At 46.9% G+C, this 22,226-nt stretch overlaps 3 protein-coding genes across 7 annotated transcripts; 1 reads left to right on the top strand and 2 right to left on the bottom strand.

The window, feature by feature from the left end:
* Positions 1 to 1,343: 1,343 nt before the first annotated feature.
* On the bottom strand, positions 1,344 to 4,341 carry LOC111967225 (zinc finger and BTB domain-containing protein 3). 3 transcript variants are annotated; one of them, XM_023992100.3, is made up of 3 exons: positions 4,304 to 4,325; positions 3,882 to 3,953; positions 1,344 to 3,346 (listed from the first exon to the last, which is right to left on the bottom strand). In XM_023992100.3, the coding sequence occupies exon 3, from the start codon at positions 3,342 to 3,344 to the stop codon at positions 1,527 to 1,529; it is 1,818 nt and encodes a 605-aa protein (XP_023847868.1). In that variant the 5' UTR covers positions 3,345 to 3,346; positions 3,882 to 3,953; positions 4,304 to 4,325; the 3' UTR covers positions 1,344 to 1,526. The 3 variants fall into 3 exon arrangements, with proteins under 3 accessions (XP_023847868.1, XP_023847867.1, XP_023847869.1); XM_023992099.2 differs by lacking the exon at positions 3,882 to 3,953 and having other exon boundaries at positions 4,304 to 4,341; XM_023992101.3 differs by lacking the exons at positions 3,882 to 3,953; positions 4,304 to 4,325 and adding an exon at positions 3,482 to 3,556.
* A 37-nt stretch (positions 4,342 to 4,378) lies between these two features.
* trpt1 (tRNA phosphotransferase 1) lies at positions 4,379 to 7,389 on the top strand. Its single transcript, XM_023992103.2, has 7 exons — positions 4,379 to 4,753; positions 5,456 to 5,537; positions 5,695 to 5,864; positions 6,056 to 6,233; positions 6,465 to 6,521; positions 6,628 to 6,738; positions 6,848 to 7,389. The coding sequence occupies exons 1-7, from the start codon at positions 4,697 to 4,699 to the stop codon at positions 6,868 to 6,870; spliced, it is 678 nt and encodes a 225-aa protein (XP_023847871.1). The 5' UTR covers positions 4,379 to 4,696; the 3' UTR covers positions 6,871 to 7,389.
* fermt3b (FERM domain containing kindlin 3b) lies at positions 7,314 to 20,741 on the bottom strand. Of its 3 annotated transcripts, none has more exons than XM_023992098.3 (15): positions 20,655 to 20,741; positions 19,162 to 19,286; positions 18,715 to 18,948; positions 18,408 to 18,524; positions 11,496 to 11,664; positions 11,285 to 11,387; positions 10,913 to 11,020; positions 10,373 to 10,507; positions 10,068 to 10,114; positions 9,774 to 9,898; positions 9,460 to 9,566; positions 9,097 to 9,309; positions 8,418 to 8,542; positions 8,005 to 8,146; positions 7,314 to 7,810 (listed from the first exon to the last, which is right to left on the bottom strand). In XM_023992098.3, the coding sequence occupies exons 2-15, from the start codon at positions 19,283 to 19,285 to the stop codon at positions 7,631 to 7,633; spliced, it is 1,929 nt and encodes a 642-aa protein (XP_023847866.1). In that variant the 5' UTR covers position 19,286; positions 20,655 to 20,741; the 3' UTR covers positions 7,314 to 7,630. The 3 variants fall into 3 exon arrangements, 2 of the variants coding, with proteins under 2 accessions (XP_023847866.1, XP_070300770.1); XM_070444669.1 differs by having other exon boundaries at positions 20,469 to 20,663; XR_011480278.1 differs by lacking the exon at positions 7,314 to 7,810 and having other exon boundaries at positions 8,057 to 8,146; positions 8,362 to 8,542; positions 20,469 to 20,663.
* Positions 20,742 to 22,226: the final 1,485 nt, after the last annotated feature.

The raw sequence follows: 22,226 nt of genomic DNA, 5'->3' as shown, positions 1-22,226 counted from the left end.
TTCTTGTGACTTCTGTTACTATTGTACCATGTTCTTTTTGTTGTATATTTCTGTCAACAATTCTACTCATATTATAGGCCATTGTAATACAGATTGTGTTGAAGTCATTTATTGAACAGTACTCCAATTGAAGGAAATATCTAAATATGTTGGACTGAAGAACTGTCCATGTTCTATTCACAGCAATGAAGTAGTAATGATACTCATCCAATCGTGAAAGTTGGCAACAATGGAGATTTCTATATAGAAGTATCAGACAATTATGCTATTAGCATTGACAAAAACTGTACCCTTGACAACTGCCGATTTCTATCTAGAATATATCATAACATACAGGTAACTGCCAAAATAAAGGAAACACCACCATATGTTTTAATATGGCGTTGGACCTCCACGGGCCAGAATAGCTTCAATGCACCTTGGCATAGATTCTACAAGTTTCTGGAACTATTGGAGGGATGCGACACCATTCTTCCACAATAAATTCCATCTGGTATTTTGTTGATGGTGGCGGAAAACGCTGTCTCAGGCGCCGCTCCAAAATCTCCTATAAGTGTTCAGTTGGGATCTGGTGACTGAGACGGCCATGGCATATGTTTTACATCTGATCAAACCATTCAGTGACCACTCGTGCCCTGTGGATGGGGGCATTGTCATGGTAGCCAAAATACATTTACATTTACATTTAAGTCATTTAGCAGACGCTCTTATCCAGAGCGACTTACAAGTTGGTGCATTCACCTTATGATATCCAGTGGAACAATCACTTTACAATAGTGCATCTAACTCTTTTAAGGGGGAGTGGGGGGTTAGAAGGATTACTTTATCCTATCCTAGGTATTCCTTAAAGAGGTGGGGTTTCATGTGTCTCCGGAAGGTGGTGATTGACTCCGCTGACCTGGCGTCGTGAGGGAGTTTGTTCCACCATTGGGGTGCCATGACCATAAGCATACATGACCATAAGCACGATGGGATGTTAATTGCTTAATTAACTCAGGAACCACACCTGTGTGGAAGCACCTGCTTTCAATATACTTTGTGTTTCTCATTTACTCGTGTTTCCTTTATTTTGGCAGTTACCTGTAGTACAGTACACTAATTATTTTGGCACTGAGGTCATAGTAAGACATCTGGTACAGATACATATGTAAAAGACAAAAGTCCTGAAAGTCCCATTTATAAAATAGCTAAAACACCACTGGCCCCTGTCCCTCAGGAATGCAGACCCAGCTAGTTGACCAAGTGCCAGGTCTGCTCATTCCCGGGCATGGGCATGTCTGGCTTGCACCACCTGTCTCACCACTAGGTCTGAAAAGACCATCCTGGTGGAGGGCAACATCAGGGCGACACGCTCTAAATCCTCCCTCAACCTGCGCACTAGATCTGGGCCTCTGGCGTTTTTCAGACCATTTGGAAAGTCATTTTGAATGCATCCCAGATCGGACATGCAAGACCAGGATGTCTGGTGTTGGAAGGGGGAAGGCATAAATGATGTGTCATTTTCTTTAGTATGGAGAAGTATACAGCTAGCTGTGTGGAGGCTGGCCCTCCTCAGTGTCTCCCTTACTGCGTTTGGCTGGCAGGCTGGAGTCATGAGCCTTCCTAATGTGGCGGTACAGGTCACCTGACTGCGTGTAGCTACGGTAACAGTAGCGGCACTCGTAGGGGCGCTCGCGCGTGTGCACAATGGCGTGTCGCCTCAGGGTGTACGCGCACGAGAACGTCTTCCCGCAGACGCTGCACGTGGGGACATCCTCAACGTAGTTCCCCATGGAATCCTGGAAGTAGACGGGCTGGTCAGAATGTTGGCCCACAGAGGGGAAGAGGGAGGAGGGGAAAGGGGGAGCGTCAGAGGAGGTGGTGCCGGGTCCGGAGGGGGAGAAGGAGAGAGGCTCAGAGGGGTGGGAGTGGGTCATCTGGAGTAAGGCGTGGTGGGGGTGAAAAGGGAGGAAGTGGGGGTTGTTCAGTTCGTCTCTGTGGTTATCATCATCAAAGTCATTCCTATCCTCTACCTCCATCATCATCCCTCGTTCTCTCCCCTCTATTCCTCTCCTCATCACCACTCCTTCCATCTCCTCAAACTCCTCGTCTGAGATCACTATGGCCTCCACCTTTACCTTCACCCCATCCTCCTGCTCCACTTCTCCTCTCCCTGCCAGGGGCTCCTCCACTCCCACAGTCCCCATGTTAGAGTGTTCACTAACCTCCCTGCTCTCCCTCTCTGACCCCCCATGCTGCAGCCCTTCAGGCCTGGACAGGGTCGAGGTTTGGCCCTGATGGGTTACAAGGTTCAGGTTGGGAGGTGAGGTGAGGTGGAGTGACAGTGGATGCTGTATTCTAATCTGAGGGTGTGTGTTGATACTGAGACCATGCTGCTGGCATTGCATGCCTGGTGTGATGACTGTGCTCTTGTTGTCAGAGACAGGGTCATGGCTGTCATGTTCTGGACTGGAGGAGCTGCTGTGGTCAGACTGGGTCAGTATCCCCACCATGGAGCTGGAGCCATCAGTCTGGGTCACAGGTACCACTGATGATGCCGCTGATGAAGAGGGCTGGCGCTGGTGGCTACTGTGACTGTATGACTCTGTGGAGCTGCAGGGGCTGCAGAGGGCCGAGCCTCCCTGACCCTCTCCCTGACTCAGACCCCCCAGCCGGAGAGAGGGACCGGAGGAGAGGGTAACCAGCTCACCCACATGAGTGAGAGCGTGGTCCATGCCCGGCTGGGTGGTGTCGGCCATGTCCGGACTCAGAGGAGCGTGCGCCAGAACGTCCACCCTCCTCTCTGACCTCGTAGAAGAGCCCAACTGGCTTTTCTGCAACGCCATTGACGCAGACTGAGACACTGACATTGCCACGGCCACCGCTTTGGCAGCTCCTGTTGCCATGCCAACCCCGGGTCCACTACCACCCACTGCTGCCACTCCACTCTCCTCTGGGCGCGTGCTGTCTGCCTCAGCCGGTGGTGGTCGGTGCTGTAGCCGTCTCTTACACACCCGGACTACCTCGTTCATGTGGAGGAAGCTTGCCGCCGCCAGCACGTCCTCTGCTGGGGGAGGGGTCTCCAACCTCAGCACGCCTTCGTACATGAAGTCTAACAACAGACCGAACGCCGCTGCTGTCACGATATCCCCGTCCAGCGTGACCGAGCTGGCCCCGCCAGCACCAGCAGACCCTGGAGGATCGGAGTAGAACATGTGGAAGAATGGAGAGCAGGAGGCCAGGACAGCCCGGTGGGCGAGGAAACGGGAGGAACCCACGAGGACGGTGCAGTCGCACAGGAACCTACGCTGACGCTGAGAACGCAGACCTGACAGGAGCTGCAGGGAGTGTTGGGGGAACTCCATGACTGTAGAGAGGAGGAGAGATAGAAAGGGGGAGGGAGAGGGGGACATAGGAAGGAGAGAAGGAAGAGAGAGAGGAGAATGAGTTACAAGGGAGTCTGATGGATAGGATGACATGTAAGAAACAAAGAACCACCTACTGAAAGTGTTGCAGTGTGCTCCCTCACACTGGCAATCAATATACTTCAGAGAAGTCTGATTGGACTCGCCACCCTTGTCTAAACATCAGACTTGCCATGGTTACTCCATGGATTATCAGTCTGACTGAAGTCACCCGGTTGTCAATTGTATTTTCAATCTCTTCATGTATGGCAGGTGATGCACAATATGTCAACAATAGCAGAATGTAACCGAAAATAGTCGACCAAAGCATGTGTCCTTGCAATCAGCTGTGTGGTTAGGTTAGGCTCAGCCATAATCAGTATTAAAAAAAAACGGAAATACCAACCATATACAGAACGTTGAGCCTAACGTTACATGTTAGAGACGAGTGTATAAGTATTAAACTCTAGGATTCTAAAAGAGGCTATCGCTTCTGACCTTAGTCGTCAGGCATCGGTTGTATGCATAGTGAAGGCAAGAAACCCCTCATGCTTCTCTTCCCAACAAGCGCTGCAGGCAAGACATAACGATCAGTCATTTTCGATAGCTAAACATCAAGCACTGTTGTTCATAACTACAAAACATTGCAGGTTCTTAGTAGCGAGTAAGTGCGCGATAAACACGAGTGAATCATGTATTTGAATGTTTACAGCTGTTTTGATGCTAGCTGGCCCAATGTTAGCCAGCTAACTGTTAGCTTGCTGATACTGAATTATGAAAATATTAGCCCGTACATCTCTAAATAAACATGTTTCATATCACTTCATTAAGGCTTTATAGGGGCATGTACCAAATGTAGTTAGAAACATGATTGTTATATTTCACTCAATCATTGGCCAGCTGCTACAATATATTCTTACCTGCTAAAGACGTAGCCTCTATCCTGGCTTTATTGACACAAAACAAAGAGATAAAGACACTTACTGCCACCTACTGGTTGGAGTCTGAACAAAGTGGAAGTGGAATGTGCCTGCTTGTTTACATTTCGTTCTGTTTTTACCATATATGTAAATGTCTATTTTGCCAGTGAGTTGTACGACCACAGTTGTTGATTGTGCTTACGTGCGAACATTCAACATTGCGCTTTGAATGTGCGAACTTATTTTTAGTACGCATGGCAATTGGCATGTTTAGTAGGCATGTCGGGCACCATACCATTTGAATCATTGTGGTAGCTTGCCTTGCTGTGTAGCCTACTGTAATGAGAATTGAGAGAGATCCATTCCACGTTGAACCGACAGAAATAACTGTAAATGGACCGTGGAGGAAGAGGACGTGGAGGAAGAGGGAGGCGAGGTAATCGTGTAGAGGTAAGAGAAGAGAGACAGATATTAGTCCCTTTTGGGCTGTACCCTATTTCTAAATATTGCATTATTCCTTCTCCAATTCTATTATAGCTAGTAGCAGGGTACTGGAAAGCATCTGGAGATATTGTTTTCCCTACAGGTTATAGAAAGAGCAGAAGCTCTGAGTCAGACCCCTGGCCTAACTACAGGTTATGGAAAATGAGCTGTTTTAGTTTTTCTCCAGTAGGTTCCCTGAAGGAGAAAACGTATATGTCAAAGATAATAAAACAACAACACTATAGTAAATAGGCCTACTATAGCAGGAGTGTCAAACATATGGGCCAAAACTGTGTAGAAATGACAATGAACTTATATTGATACAGTTTCTTGACTGTCCAGCTCGCTAATAATCACAAGACAGTTAAGGCGCATCGAAAATTTCAAAAACGATGGATATATTTGATTTGATTGAGTTCGACACCCCTTTACTACAGTAATGTACGCGTAAATACTACAGTATACTACAATCCGCAAAAACACTAAAGTCATTACTATAGTATATACTAAAGTTTTATTTTACTGCAGTATTTATACTACAGTATACACTACAGTATTGTTGGACTAAAGTCTGCAAAAACACTACAGTGAATAATATAGTATTTACCATACTATACTGTAGTATTTTTTTACGTGGGTCACAACCTGTGTGCATGTGTTGCCTTTCAGGACAAGGATGTCTGCCTCTCCAAGTCTTTGTCCTTTGCACTGCGCCATGGAGCCAATCAAATGGGACTTCACATGAATCCTGGTATAAAAGCAGTTTATTTGGCTGCATTTTGTCTATCTTATAATAGTTACCACTGTACCAGCATTTCATATTGCTGCACAATTAACATGACATGCAATCTACAATCTGTACTCCTCATTTAAGTCTGAATAATAATGCTGTACCTCATTGTCCCTAGATGGCTTCCTATTTGTGGAGGACCTACTGGCTCATGCACAGTTCCACGCCTTCTCATTGGAGGACGTGGAGAGAGTTGTGGCCACCAATGACAAGCAGCGATTCAAGCTCCGCCCTCACCCTGAGGACGGACGGCTGCAGATCCGAGCCAATCAGGGACACTCTGTGCAGGTAGGAAATATTTCCAATATAGTGCACTTATTTTGGCCAGAGCTCAGCCCACTTAGGGTCAAGACTAGTGCACTATAGAGAATAGGGTGCCATTTCTGACACATCCCTAGGTGGAGCATGACGGGGTCATAAACAGTGCCAGGTCTAGTGTCAGTAGTAAGGGTCTGCTGTGTGTCTGTCTGTCTGGGCAGGTGTGTGATCTGGACCTGAAGGCTGTACAGCATGGTTCTCCTGATTGTCCCAGGGAGGGAATCCATGGCTCCTATCTCCGCAACTGGCCCTCCATCCGCTCCGAGGGCCTCAGCCGCATGAACAGAACACACATACACCTGGCCATGGGCCTACCGGGAGAGGACGGGGTCATCAGCGGTAAGGGAGATGGGGGAGAGAGCACTGTGAAAGTATTTTGGCTGAAATACTCCTGGATCATAGCCTACTCCTGGATTTAAAAGCATGCTCAATGAAGGATTTCCTAAAGTGCTTTTAGTCCCGAAATTGGCTTAATCTGTGTCTGGATCTGGGTCTGGGTAACTTCTCATAGAGCCTGTCATAGATGGCCTTCGTTTTGATGTCTGTATCTTTTTGCTCCCTTTGCTCCAGGCATGAGGAGAAACTGTGACCTGGCTATATTCATTGACGTCCCCAAAGCATTGTCTGGTAAGCTCACCCGAGGTAATTTACAGTAGCCAAGTGCTGCCAATGTAGTGCTCTCATGTATAAATGCATGAGTATTTTCCTTTGTGTGTTTTTGTTTCTTCTGCAGAGGGTATCCAGTTCTTCTGGTCGGAGAACGGTGTATTGCTGACACCTGGGGACGCTGAGGGGAAACTACTTCCCCGATACTTCAGCCGTGCCCTAAAACTAAGACCTACACGTGAGTACCTCACACATGACACACACTCATGAAGAGAATGATGTTAGATGGGAGGGATAGATAGAGAGGGAAGTGAATATTGACAAATGATAGAAATCTTCTGTTTCAGAGAGTGTTCTGCCACTGGAGTAGGTGAAGAGGGTTATCTGTGCTTTGGAGGTAAAGACTTGGCTGAATTTGTCACCAGACGGCTGTTGATTTCCAGTTCTGTCTAGACTGTTTACTGGTAACCAATACTGTTCAGGACCAGAACCCTGAAGACTCTGGGTGAATAAGACTGAGACTGAAAACACCGTCAACAACAACTCAACAACAGCTCTAATACCATACAGGACACAGTACAGGCACAGAGACTGACTGGTGTTCCTGATAACATTGTCACATGACAAAGACCCAGAGGATGCTATCAGATGGGAACCAGCAGGCACAAGCTGTGGGTTTGCCAACGGACAGTCTCAACTGCTCCACAGAGATACACACACACTGCCTGCGTCTTCCTGTGCCGTCAGTCACATTTCAGGAAACTCTGCCACCATACTCTTAAGGACACAACCATCAAGCCAAATGCCTCATCTGGAAATTAAAACACCTGTCAACTGTTTTATATATGTCAATAAAGATATTTAATTCTGGATTTCAGAATTTACAATTCTTTACATTGTTTATCATTTTCTATTAGACTATATTCATGGGTCACCTCTTCCTTGATTTATTGAACAAGCAACTGCATGTCTTTTAGGATCCCAGGGTGGACAGGTTGTCATTTCTCTTCAAGGCTGCTGCAGCCGCACCCTTAAACACTCAAACTGTCCACTGGTGTATCTGATGTATAGATTGCTCCTTGGGCTATAGCTGTTGTATATTACTGGGTGGGGGGTGGGGGTTGAGGGTGTCACAGAGCCTCGTGGCCCCCTGTCAGCTTGTGGAAGAGCTCTTCGTTGAGCGTGTCACTCTGCTCGCGGCTGCGTGTCGACATGAAGATGTAGCCTCCAATGAACTCATGAACGATCTTACAGTCAGCCGTCACACAACTGAACGCCATGTTCACGTTCCCATCAAACTCTATCGCCACCTGAGAGTTCGTAACACCCACACACACACACACACACACACACCAAAGATGAGAAAACGCTAAATGACCAGAAAAAAGGGATACAGAGACAGTGTTCAGTGTGTATTTGGCGATGTAGATTACTAAAGAAGATTATGTGCAGAAAAATGTGAACATTTTGATTGATTGTTTGATTGATTGACGGGTCAGGTCACCTGTCGTATGTCCCAGTTGACGTTCCACTGCCTCATGTTGTTGTAACGCCATGTCTTGACCACGTCTCCCACCCCCAGGTCGATACGGATCAGACGGTTGGGGGCGATACCCAGCACCTCGTCCTTCCTGCTGCCCTTGAACCTAAACGGGTCAGAGACCAGCCACTAGACGCAACTTCACCACAACAATTTATCATTAGACCAGCCCTTAGCCTCTCACTAATCTTTAGTGATAGACTTAACATAAATGTAAATTGAGGTATCTGCCTAGCTAGTGCACGCAATATTTGGTTCTAGGTACCGAGACTAGCCTCGCTGTGAAACATGTAATACACTGGGTTGCCAGATCCTCCTTACCTCACCACCACAAAGGAAATTCCAAAGTCTGGCAGGGCCTGCCAGATCCTCCTTACCTCACCACCACAAAGGAAATTCCAAAGTCTGGCAGGGCCTGCCAGATCTGGAGAAAGCGGAGCAGGGCGTCGGTCAGGGAGAGCTGAGCCACGTTCTGATATGCCTCCAGGATACGAGGGGTCAACTGGGCATGGCCAACGAGAAAGAGGGTCAAGGTTATATTATGTGGGGTTAGAGGGAGGTATAATGGCCTCTCTCAAGTGACTCAACTGAGTTGTACTGTGTTTGATATACAGGTACCTGCCAAAATAAAGGAAACATTTGTAAATTAAGGTTCTGGCGGCTCTCATGGTGTGGGGTGTATTTTCTTGGCAAGGTAAACACTAATAAAACGATGTAAGCCATATGCCATGTCCGTTTCAGTCACAAGATCTTAACCCAATTAAACACTTATGGGAGAATCTGGGGCGGCACCTGAGACAGAATTTTCCACCATCAACAAAACACATACTAATGGGATTCCTTATGGAAGAATGGTGTCACATCCCTCCAATAGAGCTCCAGACACTTGTAGAATCTATGCCAAGGTGCATTGAAGCTGTTCTGGCCAAACGCCCTATTAAGACACTTTATGTTAATGTTTCCTTTATTTTGGCAGTTACCTGTGTATCGTGATGTAGTTCATCAGGGTTAATCATTGGCACACACATGATGAAGATGTTAATCGCTACTTGGTACCTGTTTGACCTTGTACTTCTTGCTGTAGCGTGGAGAGACCAGGCTGTGTGTGTTGATGCTCATGCTGTCGTCGGTGTGTGTGTTGGGGTTGGTCTGCTGCATGGCCAGGAAGGATCGGATGCTCTGGACCTCGCTCTGGAATGAGCTGTCTGCCAGACTCTTCCCTTTAGAGGCCAGACGACAGGCTGCCATCCACCTGGAATACTGCTCCTCCTGGAAAGAGAGAGCGAACGAGCGAAAGATAAACAGAGCAACGTATACTTCAATCATGGGCAAGATCTTAGACCTTATCGTGGATCTTAGATTGTAAGAAATGTACTACTCATGTATATGGCAGTGTACGTTTGTGTGTGTGTAACCCACATTTTCACAGCGCAGGTAGACCTCGTTCATGCCCTCTGGAGCTGGGATCAGAAGTTTGATGCAGAACTTTTGTCCAGCGACGTTTACATCGGGAGCAGCCTCACAGCCTGAAAAAGGTGAAAGGTAATTTTACTGTTTGTATAAGCAGGTGAAAGAGACAAAATACATTGGATTTAAGGGAGAATCTCAATTGCATTTCCTTGATTTCTTATCCGACCTTCTCATCCAATGGGTTTTGAGAACGAGGCCAGGAGAGAGGATGCAAGAAATCAAGGAAATGCAATTGAGATTCTCTCTCAGTGTCTGCTTCATACCTTTGAGGTTGATCTGCTGAATGGGTTCTCCCAGGCTCTCCTCTTTGCTCTTATAGTAGGAGATGGAGGCATCCTTAAACTTGAACCAGTACTGCTTGTATCCCTTCAGAGTCAACCTCTTGGGCCTGAAAGAGAAGTACACTTACTACTGTTATTATGCATCAGATGCTGTGTGTGTGGGTGTGGCTGTGCTGATTGTGTGTGTTTGTGTGTGTAATGTGGTGTGTTCCATTGTAAATATAGAGTAGGTAATTGAGGAATCAGAATTGTTTTCACATAAATGTCGGATCTTACCGGAATATCTTCAAATAATCATTCAGCTCTGGGGCAGTCAGGTTCTCCTGTGTTGAAGACAAAGTAACATGCTAATGATTCCATGTCTGACTTTTCAAATAGGCATGGGAAATCATTTTGGCATCTTTTGACCCTGTGTGGATAAAATCTTATGTCATTCTACTGAGGCTACTTTATTTATCTAAAGTCAAATACATAACTGAAATACATAGTCACAAACACATACAGTATATTTTGACTTCACAATGCAATATATTGTGGGACATGTTTCTGTCAGGTGGAATAAAGAGTCCTAATGTTCTGACCAGCATGTCTTGGGGGCTGCTTTCTGCCCCATCCAGCTTGACCTCCAGACCCTGTAGGGCTGAGTCCAGGTCATCCATGGCTGGACTGGAGGTCATCGTCTGGGGCTCCGACAGGGACAGCTTGTTGATGTGGTACTGGGGGGGGGTTGAAGATGACAAGAGAGAGGTAGTCATAGTTAAACTTACAGCACATTAGAAATGGGACATCACAGGCCAGTTACATGTCAGTACATGATTGTGGGGATGTTACAATGCATTCAGGAAGTATTCAGACCCCTTGACCTTTTCCAAATTTTGTTACATTACAGCCTTATTCTAAAATGTATTAAATCGTTTTTTTCCTCATCAAGCTACACACAATACCCCATAATGACAAAGCAAAAACATGTTTTTAGACATTTTTGCAAATGTGAGTTTCTCCCATTCCTCTCTGCAGATCCTTTTGACAGTTGATGCTCTCTTTTGGTGAACAGTTGGGGTTCAGGTATTAGAATTAGAATGAATGAAGGCACATGTCTAGGACGTATCCATTCGGTGTACCTGTATAGCTCCAAACAGCAGCATCTCCTCCTCAGTACATTCTATGTCCTCCAGTAGGATGGCCCAGCGAGCCTGCTCATACATCTGGGTCAGGCGCACCACATCATACTGAGAGGGAGGGAGGGAGGGCGGAGAGGTGAGGGGCAGAGAGAAAGGTGAGCAGGCAGAGAGAGAGGGAGAGAAAGGGGAGAGAGAAGAAAGAGTGAGAAAAAGAAGTGAGAGGTCAGCCGAGAAGACAGAAGCGAGGCAGTGAAACCCAGATGGTCAGATTCGAGAGTAGAGTTCACACTTCTATTTTAGAGGCTATTTCCAATCCAACTATCACTTTTCATTCTCTATATCACTCACTCACACACATAGACACACACACACCTTGGGCTCCAGGTCATGGAAGCAGTAGTATTTGAAGCGCAGCCAGAGTCTGTCATTCTCCTGAACGCCCTGCTGCATCAGTGAACGAGAAGAGTCCAGCCACCTGAGAGAGATAGGAGAAATTAGTTAGAACAAAGGACAACTACAGAGAGAAGTGAAGATAGAGACAGAGAAAACGTGTGTGTGTATGTCTGTGTCTGTATGTCTGTACCTGCTGTGGATGTGGGCCTTGTCTACCACACTGGCGGGGCGGTACAGCTTAGCGATGGCCTCTGGGGCAGGTGCAGGCTGGGAGACTGACAGCATCTTGTACACCTTCTCAGTCTTAAGAGAGTCGGCGAAATGGGCAGGCATTCCATTATACAAGCAGGGGCGGGACACTGGGTAGGAAGGGAAACAGGCCAGGGTCAATATTGGCTCATATAATAAATATATCTAGATCCTACTACTATTACGACTGCTACTACTACTGCTGCTGCTACCACTACAACTGCTGCTACTATTACTAGTACTACTACTGCTACTACTACTACTACTACAACTGCTACTGCTGCTAGTACTACTACTACTACTGCTGCTACGACTACTACTACTACTACTGCTACTAGTACTACTACTACTAATACTGCTGCTGCAACTACTACTACTAATACTGCTGCTGCAACTACTACTACTACTGCTACTACTACTACTACTACTACAGTTACTACTACCACTGCTACTACTACTACTGCAACTCGTGCTACTAGTACTACTTCTACTGCTATTAGTAATACTACTACTGCTACTATTACTACTACTACTATGGCTACTTCTACTACTGCTACTACTACTAGTACTACTACTACTGCTACTACTAATACTAGTACTAGTACTACTACTACTACTGCTGCTACTACTACTACCGCTACTTGTACAAGTACTACTACTATTACTACTAGTACAACTACTACTACTATTGATGCTACTACTACTGCTACTACTACTACTACTACTGCTACTACTACTACTACCACTACTTCTGCTACTACTGCTACTACCAATACTACTGCTACCAATACTACTACCACTACTACTACTACTACTATGACTACTACTGCTACTACTAGTTATGCTACTGCTATTACTACTGCTGCTACTACTACTACTACTACCACTACTAATACTACTACTACTACTGCTACTGCTGCTATTACTACTACCGCTACTCGTACTAGTACTATTATTATTGCTACTAGTACTACTACTACTACTACTATTAATGCTACTACTACTGCTACAACTGCTACAACTACTACTACTACTACTGCTACTATTACTACGGCTACTACTACAGCTACTACTACTGCTACTACTTCTATGACTACTACTGCTACTGCTAGTTATGCTACTACTATTTCTACTGCTGCTACTACTACTACTACTACTACTACTAATACCACTAGTACTACTACTGCTACTACTGCTGCTACTACTGCTACTAGTGCTACTTAGTACTACTTCTACTACTACTGCTACAATACTACAACTACTACTACTAGTACTACTTCTATGACTACTACTGCTACTGCTAGTTAACTACTACTATTTCTACTGCTGTACTACTACTACTACTACTACTACTAATACCACTAGTACTACTACTGCTACTACTACTGCTACTACTGCTAAAACTACTACTCCTACTACTAGTACGGCTACTACTACAGCTAGTACTAGTGTAACGGATTGAAATGGCTAGCTAGTTAGCGGGTACCGCTAGTAGCGTTTCAATCAGTTACGTCACTTGCTCTGAGACTTAAGTAGGGTTTCCCCTTGCTCTGCAAGGCGCGGCCTTTGTGGAGTGATGGTAACGATGCTTCGTGGCGACCGTTGATGTGTGCAGAAGGTCCCTGGTTCCGCCCGTGTCGGGGCGAGGGGACGGTTTAAAGTTATACTGTACATTGGTGCCGTGACCGGATCACTGGTTGCTGCGGAAAAGGAGGAGTTGAAAGGGGTGAGTGTAACGGATGTGAAATGGCTAGCTAGTTACGGGGTACGCGCTAGTAGCGTTTCAATCAGTTACGTCACTTGCTCTGAGACTTAAGTAGGGTTTCCCCTTGCTCTGCAAGGCCGCGCCTTTGTGGAGTGATGGGTAACGATGCTTCGTGGGCGACCGTTGATGTGTGCAGAAGGTCCCTGTTCGCGCCCGTATCGGGCGCGGGACGGTTTAAAGTTATACTGTTACACTACTACTGCTACTACTACAACTACTACTGCTACTAGTACTACTCTACTGCTACTAGTAAAACTACTAATGCTACTACTAACTACTACTACTACTACACTACTACTTATATGACTACTACTGCACTACTAGTTATGCTACTGCTATTACTACTACTGCTATTACTACTACTACTACTAATACTAATACTACTACTACTGCTATTACTACTACCACTACTCATACTAGTACTATTATTATTGCTACTAGTACTACTACGACTACTATTAATGCTACTACTACTGCTAACACTGCTACAACTACTACTACTACTACTACTGCTACTACTACTACTACTACTACTACTACTACACTACTACTACTGCAACAACTACTACTACTACAACTTCTGCTACTACTGCTACTACCAATACTACTGCTACCAACACTACTACTACTACAACTACTACTACTACCTGTATGACTACTACTGCTACTACTATTTATCTACTACTATTACTACTGATGCTACTACTACTACTACTACCACACTAATACTACTACTACTACTACTACTGCTACTGCTGCTATTACTACTACAGCTACTACTACTGCAACAACAACTACTACTACTACAACTTCCTACTACTGCTACTACAATACTACTGCTACCAACACTACTACTATACTACTACTACTACTACTTCTATGACTACTACTGCTACTACTAGTTATGCTACTACTATTACTACTGCTCTACTACTACTACTACTACTACTACTACTAATACCACTAGTACAACTACTACTACTATTGATGCTACTACTACTGCTACTACTACTACTACTACTTCTATGACTACTACTGCTACTAGTGCTACTAGTACTACTACTATGACTTCTACTACTACTGCTACTACCATACTACTGCTACTACCAATACTACTGCTACTACCAATACTACTGCTAGAATCCGCGCCGAAAAGAGATGCTGCTCCGCTGTTTCCTTGGAAAATATGCAGTATTTTGTTTTTTTACGTGTTATTTCTTACATCGGTACCCCGGGTAATCTTAGGTTTCATTACATACAGTCGGAGAACTACTGAATATACGATTAACGTCAACTCATCATCGTTCCTACCAGGAATATGACTTTCCCGAAACGGATCCAGAGTTTTGCCTTCCACACAATACAATGATCTGATCCCAGCCGGCGACCCTGTGCGACGCCGTAAAAGGGGAAAACGTCGGGCGTCTCGTGGTCAGGCTTCGGAGACGGCACATCGCGCTCCACTCCTAGCATACTACTCGCCAATGTCCATCTCTTACAATAAGGTCATGAAATCCGAGCACGGGTAGCATTCCAGAGAGACATCAGGGATTGCAACGTGCTCTGCTTCACGGAAACATGGCTAACTCAAGGGACGCTAACGGAGTCAGTGCAGCCAGCTGGTTTCTCCATGCATCGCGCCGACAGAAACAAACATCTTTCCGGTAAGAAGAGGCGGGGGGTATGCCTTATGATTAACAGAAGTGGTGTGATCATCATAACAACACACAAGAACTCAAGTCGTTCTGTCACCTGATCTAGAACTCCTCACAATCAAATGTCGACCGCATTATCTACCAAGGGAATTCTCGTCAATATAATCACAGCCGTATACATTCCCCCCAAGCAGACACATCGATGGCCCTGAACGAACTTTATCTGACTCTTTGTAAACTGGAACCACACACCCTGAGGCTGCATTCATCGTAGCTGGGGATTTTAACAAGGCTAATCTAAAAACAAAACTCCCTAAATTCTATCAGCATATCATTGTGCTACCAGGCGAAAAACACTAGACCATTGTTATACTAATTTCCGCGACGCTTATAAGGCCTCCCCCGCCCCCCTTTCGGAAAAGCTGACCACGACTCCATTTTGTTGATTCCAGCTACAAACAAAAACTCAAACAACAAGCCCCGCGCTCAGGTCTGTTCAACGCTGGTCCGACCAATCTGAATCCACGCTTCAAGACTGCTCGATCACGCGGATTGGAATATGTTCCGCATCGCGTCCAACAACAATATTGACGAATATGCTGATTCGGTGAGCGAGTTCATTAGAAGTGCATTACGATGTCGTACCCACAGCAACGATAAAACATTCCAACCAGAAACCGTTGATGACGGCAGCATTCGCGGTGAAACTGAAAGCGCGAACCACTGCTTTTAACCAGGCAAGGTGACGGAAGCATGACCGAAACAAAAACAGTGTAGCTATTCTCTCCGCAAGGCAATCAAACAGCCAAGTCTCAGTACAGAGACAAAATCGAGTCGAAATTCAACAGCTCAGACACAAGAGTATGTGGCAGGTCACAGTCAATCGGATTACAAAAAGAAAACCAGCCCCGCCGAGGACCAGATGTCTTCTCCCAGACAGTAACAACTTTTTTGCCCGCTTGAGACAATACAGTCCACTGACACCCCCCTACCAAAACCTGCGGGCTCTCCTTCACTGCAGCCGAGTGAGTAAAACATTTAAACGTGTTAACCCTCGCAAGGCTGCAGGCCCAGACGCATTCCAGCCGCGTGCTCAGAGCATGCGCAGACCAGCTGGCTGGTGTGTTTACGACATATTCAATCAACCTTATCCAGTCTGCTGTTCCCACATGCTTCAAGAGGGCCACCATTGTTCCTGTTCCCAAAAACTAAGGTAACTGAGCTAAACGACTACGCCCCGTAGCACTCACTTCCGTCATCATGAAGTGCTTTGAGAGACTATCAAGGACATATCACCTCCACCCTACCGACACCCTAGACCACATCCAATTTGCTTACGACCAATAGTCCACAGACGACGCACAATCGCAACCACACTGCACACTGCCCTAACCCATCTGGACAAGAGGAATACCCATGTGAGAATGCTGTTCATCGATTACAGCTCAGCATAACACCATAGTACCCTCAAACTCTCATCAAGCTCGAGACCCTGGGTCTCGACCCCGCCCTGTGCAACTGGTCCTGACTTCCTGACGGGCCGCCCCAGGTGTGAGGTAGTAACAACATCTCCACCCGCTGATCCTCAACACTGGGCCCACAAGGGTGCGTTCTGAGCCCTCTCCTGTACTCCCTGTTCACCCACGACTGCGTGGCCATGCACGCCTCCAACTCAATCATCAAGTTTGCGATGACACTACAGTGGTAGGCTTGATCACCAACAACGACGAGACGGCCTACAGGAGGAGTGAGGCCCTCGGAGTGGTGTCAGGAAAATAACCTCATACTCAACGTCAACAAAACAAGGAGATATTGTGGACTTCAGAAACAGCAGAGGAGCACCCCCTATCCACATCGACGGGTCAGTAGTGGAGAAGGTGGAAAGTTTTAAGTTCCTCGGTACACATCACGGATAAACTAACTGGTCCACCCACACAGATAGCGTTGTGAAGAAGGCGCAGCAGCGCCTCTTCAACCTCAGGAGGCTGAAGAAATTCGGCTTGTCACCAAAAGCACTCACAAACTTCTACAGATGCACAATCGAGAGCATCCTGTCGGCTGTATCACCGCCTGGTACGGCAACTGCTCCGCCCACAACCGTAAGGCTCTCCAGAGAGTAGTGAGGTCTGCAGAACGCATCACCAGGGCAAACTACCTGCCCTCCAGGACACCTACACCACCCGATGTCACAGAAGGCCATAAAGATCATCAAGGACAACAACCACCCAACCACTGCTGTTCACCCCGCTATCATCCAGAAGGCGAGGTCAGTACAGGTGCATCAAAGCAGGGACCGAGAGACTGAAAAACAGCTTCTATCTCAAGGCCATCAGACTGTTAAACAGCCACCACTAACATTTAGCGGCCGCTGCCAACATCTGACTCAACTCCAGCCACTTTAAAAATGGGAATTGATGAAATTATGTAAAAATGTACCACTAGCCACTTTAAGCAATGCCACTTAATACAATGTTTACATACCCTACATTACCCATCTCATAGTATATATACTGGTACTCTATATCATCTACTGCATCTTGCCATCTTATGCAATACATGTACACTAGCCACTTTAAACTATGACCACTTTATGTTTACATACCCTACATACTCATCTCATATGTATATACCGTACTCTATACCATCTACTTGCATCTGCCATTGCCGTTCTGTACCACCACTCATTCATATATCTTTATGTACATATTCTTTATCCCTTTACACTTGTGTGTGTGTGTAAGGTAGTAGTTGTGGAATTGTTAGGTTAGATTACTGTTGGTTATTACTGCATTGTCGGAACTAGAAGCACAAGCATTTCGCTACACTCGCATTAACATCTGCTAACCATGTGTATGTGACTAATAAAATTTGATTTGATTTGATTTTTGATTTACTACCAATACTACTGCTACTACCAATACTACTGCTACTACCAATACTACTGCTACTACCAATACTACTGCTACCAACACTACTACTACTACTATGACAACTACTGCTATTACTAGTTATGTTACTACTATTACTACTGCTGCTACTACTACAACTACTACTACTACTACTACTACTGCTACTGCTGCTATTAAACTACTACTACTACTGCTGCTACTACTACGGCTACTACTACTACCACTACTACTACTACCACCACTACTACTACTACTACTACTACTGCTACTGCTGCTATTAAACTACTGCTACTACTGCTGCTTCTACTGCTACTACTGCTGCTACTACTACTGCTGCTACTACTACTGCTACTACTACTGCTACTACTACTACTGCTGCTACTACTACTACGGCTACTACTACTACCACTACTACTACTACTACTACCACTACTACTACAGCAAACATAACTATGCGGGTTCTGCTCTTCATATTGTGATTGGTCAGAGGGTCGATGGGGCCATGATGATGTCATAGTGTGTACCTGAGATGAGAGGCACTTCTGTGAGGTCATACAGTTCCTCTGACAAGTCTTTATCTTTCTTCTTCTTCTTCTCCTCTACAGGACGCAGCAGGGACAGCTCCTCTGGCCGACGGATGTCTGGAACCAGAGAAGGATGATAGAGAATGGAGTGGAGGGATGGGTTAAAAAGCATTTTGTGGAGCGTCAAACATTCTTTCACTTAAATCTATCCTCAGGTCAGGTAATAGTTTGTGGATTCATTTGTTAGGTTGATGTTACAACAAACTTCTGGAAAATAGAAAATAAAGGAATTGATTTCTGAACTCACTCAGCATCTTGCAGATGCCCAGCACAGTGCGGAACACAGGCCCAGAGAAGCAGGCCCGGAGCCTGAGGGTCAGGCCGTTGGGCAGGCCCAGCCTCAGGGACTTGTGCTGGGCCATGAAAATGAGCCCGGCATCTGCCTGGATGCCACACTTCTCCAGGGTCCAGGCCGTACGCAGGAGCCACTGCTGCTTCTGCTCCCACCACAGGGCATGGTCCGACCAGTCGCGCTTTACCTCTGCACAGGGGAGGAAACTGGTGAGCCCTCTGACACAACATGTCCTCCATGTAATCCCCGCACAGTCAGTACTTTGGAATCTACTTGTGGTGGATAGTATGAGGGAATATCACCTCTATATAGTGCTCTGTCTTTGGATATAAGCTGTGTAGGGTAGGGGGACTGCTGGTCTCCACCATACTGACCATACATCTGAATATGTGTGTGACTCACGTGACTTCTCCACCAGTTTGAGGATGACCCCACCTATGTGTAGGTCAGAGGTCACACTGACAGTGATGGGCGGAGCATCAGCTCCCAGGTCCTCCACCGTAACTAACAGGTCCCACGCTGCCATACTGAGAGAGAGAGAGAGAGAAAGAGAGAGAGAGAGGGAATAGTAAGGGAGGAACAAGTGTTGGGTTGGGAAAAAGAATGAGAGAAAGGACGTGTGAAGGGAGAGGACAGAAAATGTGTGTGTATGTCACATGAAACACACTTTCGAATCCCAACCACACGTCCCACACACACACACACCCTGGATGACCGGGTTATTCTGACAAGTTCACTATGACAACACACACACACCCTGGATGACCGGGTTATTCTGACAAGTTCACTATGACAACACACACACACCCTGGATGACCGGGTTATTCTGACAAGTTGACTATGACAACACACACACACTTCCTATTTCTAACTTCAGCAATCATTCTGGACGCATACTTCCGCTTTCAGACCCTACCCAACCCTACCCAACTCTACCCAATCCAACCCCACCCAACCCAATCCAACCCAACCCCAACCATAGGCTTACCTTAACCCTACCCAAACCCAACCCAACCCTACCTTTAACCCAACCCAAACCCAACCCAACCCTACCTTTACCCAACCCAACCATAGTTACATTACCCTACCCTACCCAACCCCAAACCCAACCCAACCAATAGCTGTTACCCTACCCAAACCAACCCAAACCTTACCCAACCCTACCCAACCCCACCCCATAGCTTACCTTTACATACCCAACCCCAACCCTACCTTACCCAAAAACCACCAACCATAGCTTACGCCTACCCTACCCAATCCCAACCCAACCCCTAACCTTACCCAACCGAGAACGCGCACCCAAACCATAGGTCCGCTTACCTTCGGAACTGCACTCCACCCAACCCAACCCAAAGCCCTACCTTTACCCAACCCCAACCATAGCTTACCTTACCTTACCTTACCCTTACCCTACCCACAACCCTACCTTAGCCTAACCCTACCACTACGCCAACCCAAGCACCTACACCCAACCTCTAAGCCTTACCGCATACCCAACCCTACCCCTACCCTACCCAACCTACCCACCACCATCAAATGTCCACCCAAATATTCAACAACTGTGTGTGTGTGTGTGTGTGTGTGTGCATATGTGTGTGGTGCATATGTGTGTGTGTGCATATGTGTGTGTGTAATGTCAAGTATAGTAAAACAACATGGGTATAGGTTAAGCATTCTGTAACTTAACTATTGTCTGTTGTTCTACTCACAGTACAGGAGGATGAGAGTTTTGGCCCATCAATAGAATAGAAGCCTACTGCCGTTCTATACTGTTCACATCCATGCCTCTGTCCCATCCTCTAACATCACCTCTATCTCTCACGAGACCCTGGGTCAAAACACTCACACACAAGACAGTTCATCTGACATAGGCTACACACTCTTGTTTATCTTACCCTCTCCACTGTCCAAAATGCAGGGGATTTCTGGCAGCTTTTTATAAAAAGAATACCCTCTTCCCCTTCTTCTGCTAGTTCTGCAAAAACTTACCCGCCCTTGTACGCCCTCTCGCCTCTCCTCTCTGTTCCTTCCGCGCTCTACGTTCTCTCTGTTCCTTCTCTACGTCTCTCTGTTGGCTGTGTCTCTACGTCTCTCTGTTGGCTCGTTGGTCTCTACGTCTCTCTGTTGGCTGTGGTCTACGTCTCTCTGTTCGCTTGCGTCTCTACGTCTCTCTGTTGGCTGCGTCTCACGTCTCTCTGTTGGCTGTGGTCTACGTCTCTCTGTTGGCTGTGCGTCTCTACGCTCTCTCTGGCGTGGCCTACGTGCTCTGGCTGGTCTCTACTTCTGTTGGCTTGCGTGTCTTACGTCTCTCTGTTGGCTCGTCGCTCTGCGTCTCCTCTGCTTGCTGGTGCATCTCTCCGTCGTGGCGTCTGTCTGTTGCTGTGGCTACGTTCCTCTGTTGGCTGTGTCTCTACGTCTCTCTGTTGGCTGTGGTCTCTACGTCTCTCTGTTGGCTGTGCGTCTCTACGTCCTGCTGGGCTTGTGGCCTAGTGTTGCTTCCGTCCTTCGTCTGCTTGCTCGTCTCTAGGTGTGCGTCTCTACGTCTCTCTATGCGTGGCTCCGTGGCCGCCGCTGGTGGCCGCTTCTACGTCTCTCTGTTGGCTTGCGTCTCTACGTCTCTCTGCTTGGCTTGACGGGAGTGTGTTGCTCACGTCTCTGCTGTGGGTTGGCCAGAACCAGCGGTTGTTCTACGTGCCTCTCTGTTGGCAGTGTGGTCTAGTCCCTGTTGGCTGTGCGTCTACGTCTCTCTGTTGGCTGTAGGAACAAGACAGGGAAGGCGGCTTCTAGCATCTGCTCTGTTGGGCTGTTGGGTCTACGTCTCTGCGTGTATGGCGCCTGTGTCCGGGTTTCTCCCTCCAGACGGCCTCTGCCCTCTACGGTTGGCGCGTCCTCGATCGTCGCTTGCCTCACGTCTTCCGCTGCTCCGGTCCCTGGCATTGGTGTCTCTAGCGGCCTCTCTGTTGGCGCTTGTGCTCTCCCACGGTACCCACCTACCGAGTTACGGCGGTCGTGGGCTACGTTCCTAAATCCTCTCGTCTAGGGCTGTGGTTCTACGTCTCTCTGTTGGCTGTTGCGTTGTAACCTCACCTCGACTCTCTCTGGTTGAACACCTCGCGGTCTCCGCTACCGTCTCATCGACCGTGTTGGCTGTGGGGAAAGTGCTCTAGAGGGATCTCTCTGTTGGCTTGGTTACATAGCGGTACAATCAGTACGTGTTAGGCTAGACGTGCTACGGCTCCCTCCTGTATGGCCGAGTGGTTTACGCTCTCTCTTTTTGGGCGAGCAATGTGTGAGGTCTCGTACGGTTGCGTCTCTTGTGTTGGCTTCGGTACGGTCTCTCTGTTGGCCCCTACATAGAGTCTGGATCTGAGACAGTCCTACACTCCTCTGTGGCGTTGGCGTCATGAGACGTCTCCCGCCTCGGCTGTGGTCTCTAACGTCTCTCTGTTGGCCTATGCCACCTCGGC

The sequence above is a fragment of the Salvelinus sp. IW2-2015 genome, linkage group LG8 (assembly GCF_002910315.2).
Source record: "Salvelinus sp. IW2-2015 linkage group LG8, ASM291031v2, whole genome shotgun sequence".
In the NCBI taxonomy this organism is placed as follows: Eukaryota; Metazoa; Chordata; class Actinopteri; order Salmoniformes; family Salmonidae; genus Salvelinus; species Salvelinus sp. IW2-2015.
Note: the sequence above shows the minus strand (reverse complement) of the source record. Positions and strands in the feature narration are given on the sequence as shown.

Coding starts and splice junctions, on each gene's coding strand:
- LOC111967225 (XM_023992099.2), bottom strand. CDS start 3,344: ATGGAGTTCCCCCAACACTCCCTGCAGCTCCTGTCAGGTCTGCGTTCT.
- trpt1 (XM_023992103.2), top strand. CDS start 4,697: ATGGACCGTGGAGGAAGAGGACGTGGAGGAAGAGGGAGGCGAGGTAAT. Junction 4,754..5,455: donor GGCGAGGTAATCGTGTAGAG/GTAAGAGAAGAG, acceptor GTTGCCTTTCAG/GACAAGGATGTCTGCCTCTC. Junction 6,234..6,464: donor AGAGGACGGGGTCATCAGCG/GTAAGGGAGATG, acceptor CCTTTGCTCCAG/GCATGAGGAGAAACTGTGAC.
- fermt3b (XM_070444669.1), bottom strand. CDS start 20,497: ATGGGCCAAAACTCTCATCCTCCTGTACT. Junction 11,021..11,284: donor TCCATGACCTGGAGCCCAAG/GTGTGTGTGTGT, acceptor CCTCCCTCTCAG/TATGATGTGGTGCGCCTGAC. Junction 10,508..10,912: donor TGCTGTTTGGAGCTATACAG/GTACACCGAATG, acceptor ACCCCCCCCCAG/TACCACATCAACAAGCTGTC.